Source organism: Anas acuta, chromosome 3 (assembly GCF_963932015.1).
Source record: "Anas acuta chromosome 3, bAnaAcu1.1, whole genome shotgun sequence".
NCBI lineage: Eukaryota > Metazoa > Chordata > Aves > Anseriformes > Anatidae > Anas > Anas acuta.
The window spans coordinates 71,919,581-71,928,487 of record NC_088981.1 but is presented as its reverse complement, the minus strand read 5'-3'; the positions used below and the strand labels follow the sequence as shown (position 1 = coordinate 71,928,487).

At 41.7% G+C, this 8,907-nt stretch overlaps 1 protein-coding gene across 1 annotated transcript; it reads right to left on the bottom strand.

The window, feature by feature from the left end:
- Positions 1-775: 775 nt before the first annotated feature.
- CD24 (CD24 molecule) lies at positions 776-5,039 on the bottom strand. The gene is made up of 2 exons (XM_068677789.1): positions 4,880-5,039; positions 776-2,813 (listed from the first exon to the last, which is right to left on the bottom strand). Exons 1-2 carry the CDS (start codon positions 4,946-4,948, stop codon positions 2,631-2,633), a joined length of 252 nt encoding a protein of 83 aa, XP_068533890.1. The 5' UTR covers positions 4,949-5,039; the 3' UTR covers positions 776-2,630.
- Between the last annotated feature and the right edge of the window lie 3,868 nt (positions 5,040-8,907).

The following is an 8,907-nucleotide window of genomic DNA, read 5'->3' as shown; positions in this document are numbered from 1 at the left end:
CAATGCACTCCCATAGTCCCCGCAGATTCCAAGATAGGCTCAAACAGCGAGCTTTGATAAACCCCTTCTGCTTCTTGGGTTTGCTCAGCCTACTGGAAAAGTAAAGGAACACCATCAAAGGGCTGCCGCTCTGCCTGCCCTCCTGAGCCTCAGGAGGCCTCTCTGGGGGCCTCTTTCCCACCGAAAAAAAATGCAGTGTTGTGCAGCCTGCCTAAGTAGCTGGGCATTTTTAAGTGCCTTGCTCCATATCTAGGGAGTAAAGATGATCATGCAGAACACAGGGTTATTAGAAAGGAGCATAACTGGGAAAAAAAAACAACTCTGGAATGTCATGAACTGTAAATACCTGTGTTTGGAGTTCTGATCCAGTTTATTTTTTGCTCTATTGCACATACTACTGCTTCTTCTAGCCTCTGTCCTTCATCAAGCATGGTGAAACTTGTATTATTAGAATACTCCTCTTATATTAATGCAGCGTGTGGGAGTCAGAAACCTCAAGCAGTTAATTCACAGGCTCGATAACCACAAGCTGAAAAACAGCTTTAGCTGTTATAAGGGAAATAACTCACTGCCCCAAGAAGAAACAAAGGAAAACTCTGTTTAAGCACCATTTGCCTAAAATGAAAGCACGCTACTTTGAAAGGGAAGAGTAATAAATACAGAAAAGCTACTTGTTAGCACTATTAACAAAATCTCACTCACTGATTTCAGTGTAGAATCCAGGCTCATAATATCACTAAACCTTCGAGAGAGAAATAAAACTAATACACGTCAGTGTTTCTAGACCTTGAGGTTTTTAATCACATACACTGCCTTGCTTAACAGCTCATTCACTTAACGCAGGCAAGTTACAAGTTCTTGCAGGAGTGTCTGGAAGTGCACCTGGAATGCATTGCCTGTCCACTGCTTTATTTACAGGTTCCCCCTCCCCCCCCCCCCACTGAAAATCAGTAGCTAGTAAATCAAAGCATAATTACACAAACACAAAAATACAATCATTAACAGTTTACTCAATACAAATGATAAGCAGAAGGAAATGCCATGTATACTCACTGACAGGAATTTGTGTTAGTTTGCTACTAGGATCTGATAACCTGGATTGGTGGTAATGTAACTGGAAGATGTGGATTTAAAAAAAAATTGGGAGCCACTTTCATTTGACATGATCTTATACCGAGATAGATATCTATATACAGAGTGAGATGATCATATACGCTCCTGTTTTCTCAACTTTTTTCTTCGTCAGGTGTTGTTAAGGTATATGAACTTCCTTAACAGAGCTTGCTTTGATCAACTACCAGATGCTATTATCTAAAGGGTTGAATGATACAGAAACAATCTGTGCAAGTGTAGCAGTTTTGATTCAGAAAATTTAAAAAGTATTTACAAAGGTCATTTTTAAATTGATTAAATTAAGACTCCAGTCTTCAGATTCCAAACACCTAATCATTTAATGTCTTATTTTTTTTGGCGTTTCTCTCCTCTCCCCGTTCCTTCTCCCCACCACAAATATTAGCCCATGTTTAAAGTAAACCATCACAATGAAAACTCTTCAAACAAACAGTAAGTTATTTACTTTGTGCCAAAAAAAAAAAAAAAAAAGCAGCACTAAAACATTACTCAAGAGGTTCTATAAATCCTTCATAATTAAGGAAAGTTCCAGGAGCAAAAAGGACTTGTACAACTTGTAGAACTGGGAGGAGAAATAGGGGAAAGAGGAGATTGTTATCCCTTGACTTTTTTTTTCTGAACTTCATTTACAAAAAGCTCCTGGTACTTTTCCCAATGTTTCCACACCTCATTACTCTGGCACATAGGGTTTAATATATGAACAATTTAAATAAAATGTCAAAACCAAATCCCCATGGTAAATAATTCAACTCTTAGGAAAACCCTTGACTGTTGATTTTCAATATTTCAAAACTAGCCCTGCCTGACTAGCCATTTGGTTAGAACTCAGAAATAAAAATAAGGATTATTACAAAATTTGGAGTTCTGTTTTAGTCTCATAACAACTTTATACAAATTAAATCTAGAAGAAACCCTTCTCACTGTTACTTTGTGTCTTTTGCATACATTCCCACTACCCATTGATTTTAACCATGCAGGCTGTGAAAGGAACAGAACCGTTTGAGCTTTTCTGTGTTTTCTAGCATTTCTATGAGCTACTGACTTTAATGAACTTAAAAGGAAGATAAAATCTCTTCAAGTTGTCATTCTAAGTGGTAGATAAAGTCTCTAGCCTTCTGCCTTGGTGAGGTGTTATCATCCAACCTGGACAACAACAAGGACACTGCATTTCTTCTCAGCTTTAAATTGGGAGGAGTTGTCAATACTGTCTTTTTGCTTCCATCTTGTACTTTGAATTCAAACTCATCTGGTGAGAGAGCTCATTTTACCTCCTGGCTGAAGTTGGTCACATCCTTTTCATATTGGGTCAGCTCTGGAAAGTGAGAGCAGCAGGTGATTCTCTAGGTCAGACAGGTACTAGTTACAGTATGGAGTGGAACCAAGCCGGTTTGATGCAGAGTTTGGACTGATTCATTTTCATGCTGGGTCGAAGATCTAGCCATCTCAGATGGTTCAGGAAACTGGGTGGGGAGTGGTAGCCATTTCCCTGCCAGAGTCTCTTAACAGCAAAAATACAGAAGGGAAACTGAGAGAATGAAAAGGAGGCTTGTGGCAGAGTGAAGGCAATTTCCATGTCCGTGAGGGGTGGTACTGTTCAGTGAATTTACGACAGCTGACAAAGTGGAAGCTGCTGAAGAATTGTTTGAAGGTGTTGGACTTGTTCCATTGGGATTGCAGTAGATCTAGAATGTGGGTAGAAAAAGTTAAATAGAAGTGTTTTGTTTTTAAATCAGAAGACATAAATTAGTAGTAATTTACAACACGTAGCACCACAGTCACAGTACTCATAATCCAGAGTTGCTCATGCCTCTTGTTGTACAGAGGACAGAGTTGTTTAATAAGTCCTGTTTCTGGAATTCAAAAGAAATAAATCTAACATTTTCCTAAATGTTTTCTGTTATGGAGCTATAGTTTTACCAAAACCCTGCAACAAAAAAGTAGAGAAGTAGGTTTCAAAAAACCTCATAAAAAAATCTATGAAATGTAGAGCAATTCTTTTGATAAGAGACTTCCAGATAACTGCATGAATCCGTTGTTTTAGCAGATTGAGCCACAAATAGAAATATGAGCAAACAGTGGAGAACCTATTGATTTTATTTCTGTAACTGCGTTGGGTATCCCTTTCAAGTAACAGTGGGGCTTGTGTAAATGGACTTCTCTTTTCAGCCTCACATCTCTTATCTTGCTATGGTAGCACTGAACCACAGATCTTAAAACAATGGAATTATACTGATTAAATCACAACCTATTGGCATGCCAGAGCAGACGTAAGAAACACAGTGGAAAGTCAGTATAACACTAATAAATGAAGATTCTGACAGAAAGCAAGGTAAAAAACAGTCTCCTTCCACTCCTCCCCAAATTATAGGGGAGGAACATAAAAATTTTGCACTTTTTAATTTCGTTGTCAAGCTATGTCCTACACGTGTACAGGAAAATTTTCAAAGCTAAATTAACATGTTCTTCTCTCCTAGAAAAGAACGTGTGATACACAAGGACAAAAAGCAAGAGCAAGAATAATGTATCTGCTCCTGAAAGAGTATAGTTTGGCAAACTTGGCTTCAGTTCTGTGGCAGGAAACTTGCATTGTACCAGAGCTTTCTGGTACACAATGGTAGAGTCAGCTAAAGTAAAAATATTTTCTAAAAGAACACCTACTTTAATAAATACCCTCCATAAAAGGTCTTTATTGTCATATTTCCAGTGCTACCAAAAAGGTTAACTACCCTTAACAGAAATATATATATAATAGCTCAGTGCTGAAGCCATTAAATCAATGCTAAATTTATTTGAATCTTGTATGGCCATATCCTTTGAGCATTTTCTACTGAACAAAAGAACATCACAGAAAAATATCGTGACCATATACAGCTTCTGGCAGTTAGGATTTGGGGCAACCAGGAACATGCTGGAAGCCATTCAGGACTGCAGAACTTAAAAATAAATAAAAATTAAAAATCACGGTGTGGAAGTTTCTGTTGAAAGCAGCTAAAGTGATAAATACCGAATTGCAGAGAAACCTCCTAATCAGCTTGCAGGATGCATAGTCCCAACCTACTCCGGATTTTTTTTTTTCAGCCTTCACACAATATCCAGCACACTCGAGTTATATTATTTTTGTTATCTTTGTTTTGAAGACAAAGCCTAGTGGCACAGGCATGCCTATAAAAGAGAGGGGTGCCACGATATCGTGATATAAGGGACCTCCGACAAACCTCCTTACAGTGCCCACAAGGCACGATCCTGCTCTACAGAGGACAATGGAAAAGGGAAGACGTTCTCCTTTATAAAGAAAGGGGTTAAAAGTATTTAAAAGAGCCTCCAGAAAGCTCTTTGTTGCATGTTTCCCTACCGCTGTCTCTCCGACCCTTCCCCACAGGAGGTCTGTGGAGCTCATGGTCTCAGTGTCTGGGAGCAGCGATGCCGCTCCCCCTCAGCGAGCCCCCCACTCCTACCATGCCCTAAACACCAGGACCTCCCCCAACCCCCTGCTGTGACTCGGAGCAGGGTCTCGCTGCCCCCCAGCTCATTTCTTCTTGAAATCAACCCAGCTTTGGAGGCACCTCACAGCCCCACCGCCGCCCCCCGAGCCCTGTCCCCCACCCAGGGCAGCGAGATGGCGGCGGCCGCTCCCTCAGGAGCCCCCCGAGCCTGAGGGAAAAAGCGGCTGCGGGGCACCGGGGGGCTGAGGAAGGCTCGGGAGAGCTGAGGAGGGCTCGCTCGCCCCCGTCCCACCGCCGGGGCTCACCTGCGTGGGTAGGATGAGCGCCAGGAGCAGGAGCCCCAAGCCGAGCCGCGCCGCCAGCGCCGTCCCCATGCCCGTCACTGCTGTCCCGCTGCCGTCCCCACACCGCTTTCTCCCACCTCTGGTGGCTGCGAGCGACCCAGCTGCGCCGCTCAGCCGCGCCCGGCGTTTTTATGGCCGCCGTGACGCCCTGCCACCGCCTTCCCCCTCCTCCACACACCTCAGACCCGCCCTCAGCGCCTCCCGGCCCGGCATGGCTGGGCACGGCCTGCCCGCGCCCCCCGCCGACCGCCGCTGCCTCCCCCACGGGCTCCTGAGGGCTGCCCCCGGCTTCGTGGTGGAGGGTGTGAGGCACGGGGTGGCAAAATACTCCGAGATCAACCCTTATGTTTGTGAAAACATCCCATTTTTATTAAAATATCATCGAATGATAGGGGGACAGGTGAAGAAAGCCGTGTTTCCAGATGGTAGGAGCAGGGCTGAGGAGGCACGGTCGGTGTCGTGGCTGTGTGTAAATCCTCCCTCAGCTCACCCAAGATACTCTGCCTCGCCAAATAACCAGGCAGGTGTCTTGGTGTACAGATAAATCATCAAAATGGTCTGAGTCCGCTTTGTAAGCTACAAAAAGACACTGGTGTGACGGCTTCGTTGTGGAAGTGGTTACTTCCATTTAAAAGAAGATGCCCGGTTGTCTTTAGTTCAAACTAATCAATAGGTTTTAAAAAGTGTTCGTGTTTATCCCAGAACAAACTGTGAAGAGATACGTATGTTAAGCAATACATGCCTGACTCATTTGCTGTCCCCGGCACCAGGACTGCTTTCCATGAGCGTCCTCAGGCATTGCTAGAGCTTGGTCTTGAGGCACTGGAAACACAGATGGTTGTGCTGCAGGACCAGATGCTGGGGCTTGTGCTAGGCAAAAATTTATAATCCTAAAGCCAGTCCCACCATAATTGTTTTAGAACATCTAACAAAGCTATAGCCACTTGATTTTCTAGGAATGGTGGCGTTTTGCAAGCTGTATTACCCCATATACAATCCTTAATCTATACCAAGATGGAAGATCTTCGGAGAGTTACACAAAGCCTGAAGCACACCTGGAGTAATGTTTCCATGGTTTTGGTGCTTGCTTGTGTTTAAAATCCCTGAACACTGTCAGAGTCAAGTTCCTAACTGCTAGAGGCATAGTCTGTACATAGGGGAACTCTGAGAAGAGTCATCAAATTGAGGATTTTCTGTTTCTGAATATTTCCTGGCTGTCTGCTTCAAGCTGCTTTTTGGGGAAGTTGGGTTTTTGTGATTGTAGAGAGATAATAGGAAAAAAAAAAAAAGGAACTGTGATCAACTTAAATTAAAAGAAGGATGACAATGCTGAGAACATTCTTCTTACCACTTTTCCTTGCGAACAGGTTGCTTTAGTTGTCACAGTTAACATGAAACCACAAATGGGAGAAAGAAAGTCACCTTTTCACCCTGCGGACATGGATACCACCACAAAAGGTGAAATTCCCTGTGGGAGAAGTCACGTGAACCACAGCAATAAGCGAGGGCTTAGACTATTCTATCACCAGATCCCTGTTCTGCCGCTGGAGGAGCTGCCAAAGGAAAGCAACCCTGCCAGGGCTCTCCGATATTCTTCTCCACAATGAAGAATATTCTTGTGTAAAGTGGACAGAGACAGTTTCCATTATAACCTCTCCCACCTGGTACGGGATGAAAGGCAGTGTTGCATGATCCCCTTGGGACCATAGCTGGCTGTTCAGGTTACAGCAGCAGCTGAGACACCTTAAAATCAAAGCTGGGACGGATGGGAATGATGGAATAACACCCAGACGCCTTTCCCATTCTCTCTACCCAGTGCACCTTGCCTGAGGTCTGGAACTATGTCTGCAAAAAGTGAGGCTGGTGCAAGGTTCTTGTAAGGTAACGTGAACCTATACAACATTATATCACTGATAATTATTATACAGTATATCACACTTATGCCATTTTAACAAATTACACTAAAAATGGGGGGTGTCTTCTTGATAAAAAATATTATAAAGTCTGTTCCTTTCTTTTAAATAAAGAAAAATGCAGATGCTTTAAAATAAGGTTACGTTCTGAGGCCAAAAACCACACCTTTCTGAATTATTCCTGAAATACTAATGCAAATAAGGAAACATATTAGCAGCAAGGAAGAAGCACTACAATATTTAAGTGCAAGATTTTTTATTTAAGTGCAATGATAAAAGTCCAAACTTTTGTCATTGGGAATGATAATGTCTACATCCCATTATATTTCTACAACCAACTCCCCCCATTCAGTAAAGCTGCAATATCCATGATTTATCCTGAACCCATAAATCCTGAAATGATCTAGGATTCACCTAATCACACCTATTTCCAAAATCTTTACTTTTTTTTCATCTGAAGTCTCTAATGAATTCTGTTAGAGATATATCTGATAAAGACACTAGGACCCAACATATGGATATTTCTACAGAGGCAAGAAGTGCTGTAATTGAGTTTAGAACTGCAAAAAGTGAAGCACTGCTATCTGGTGGCCAATAGGCACTTCTGAATTTTATTTTTTTTATTATTTTTTCCCTCAGAAAAGAAAATATACTCTCTCAGAACAATCACACATCCTTTGATAGCTGTGTGTTTTCATGATGCTGACATATGTTGTTCAATGCCATTGTTAAATCTCCCATTGTTCTGCTTCCTTTGTTTTTCTAGGTTGGAACAGCACTCAACATCTCCACCAGTTAAATACATAACATACGATGAGAAAGCTTAACAAAGAGAAGGGCTAAAGCTACTTCAATCCTTTGGATTAAATCTAACTTAATTTGTATATCCCAATAGGGAGTTTTAAGTATATTTAACTTTGCAAAAGACAATTCACAATCTAGTGAACAGAAGTAAAACTCGTGCTGTTTTGTATAATATATTAGCAAACAGGATTGGCTGAAATGACAGGCAGAAAAAAAAAAAAAGTCATCTATAAAAGCGAGCATAGAAGTAGTCTCTGAGACTAGTAATGTAAAAATACTTAAAAGTGATGTAAAAGTACTAGAAAGCAATGTAGTTAAATTTGGACAAGCTTTAGTTAAACAGGTGCAGTCAGAGCACTGAGTGGAAATCATGAGAACTTATTTTGAGTTAACCATTAATTTACTGTTGCCTTTATCTACCAGTCTCAATTCATTTAAGCTTAAATATTTTAGGAGCATCAATTGCCAATGAGAATTGCTGGATCTTGAGCTGCCAACCAGCTCTTCACTTTCCTTGGCTGTGTATAGACTGAAACTTTCTACACACTGTGGCACATCCCAGGGTCTTCAACCATTTTAAGCTCATTCCAGAGTGCACTGCAGCTCTCAGTACTCACTCAACTATATTATGAGCTATTTTAGTTAATCCCCGACTGTGAGCATGTTATGCATTTATGTTTTAGGTTCTGATCTTTTTACAAAGGAGATCTTTGAAGAGGGAAATCCAGCTTTCCAGCGTGCACTGTCTAGCCTACATATGCTGATCTATGCTGACATCCTCTGGCGATAAGTTTCTTTGATGTCCGTTTTTGCCATAAGGGTTGTGCCTTGAGAAACTCACAGGTCCATATTCTCTAATCTATAGAAACACTGTCTTTTCATAAGCTAGGCTGGCTCTTCTTTTGCTACTTGTTAGTGGGAAGGACTCACCTTGAGGGAGCATCAAGGCTCCAGCCACAAAATCAAAACTCACCAGCTTTTTTGAAGCATCCTTCATTACAGTTGGACCTTTCTTACAATTGCACCTTCACTGGCATTGCAGAACAAGACTGATGGGAGGTGGCTGGCTGAAACTCATTTTAGACATCTGGACAATATAGTTTGGCACAAATCTTGGTTAAGCACTCGGAAAATATTTTGAGGATTATGTTCCTTCTTCTAGTGGAGACTTTATATTCATTTCTTTGTTAGTAGAGCTTTTAATGGAAGGCAGAGTTGGTGGAATTGTAAATCTCCACTTGGTATTAAATGATGATTGGACTCCGCTACACA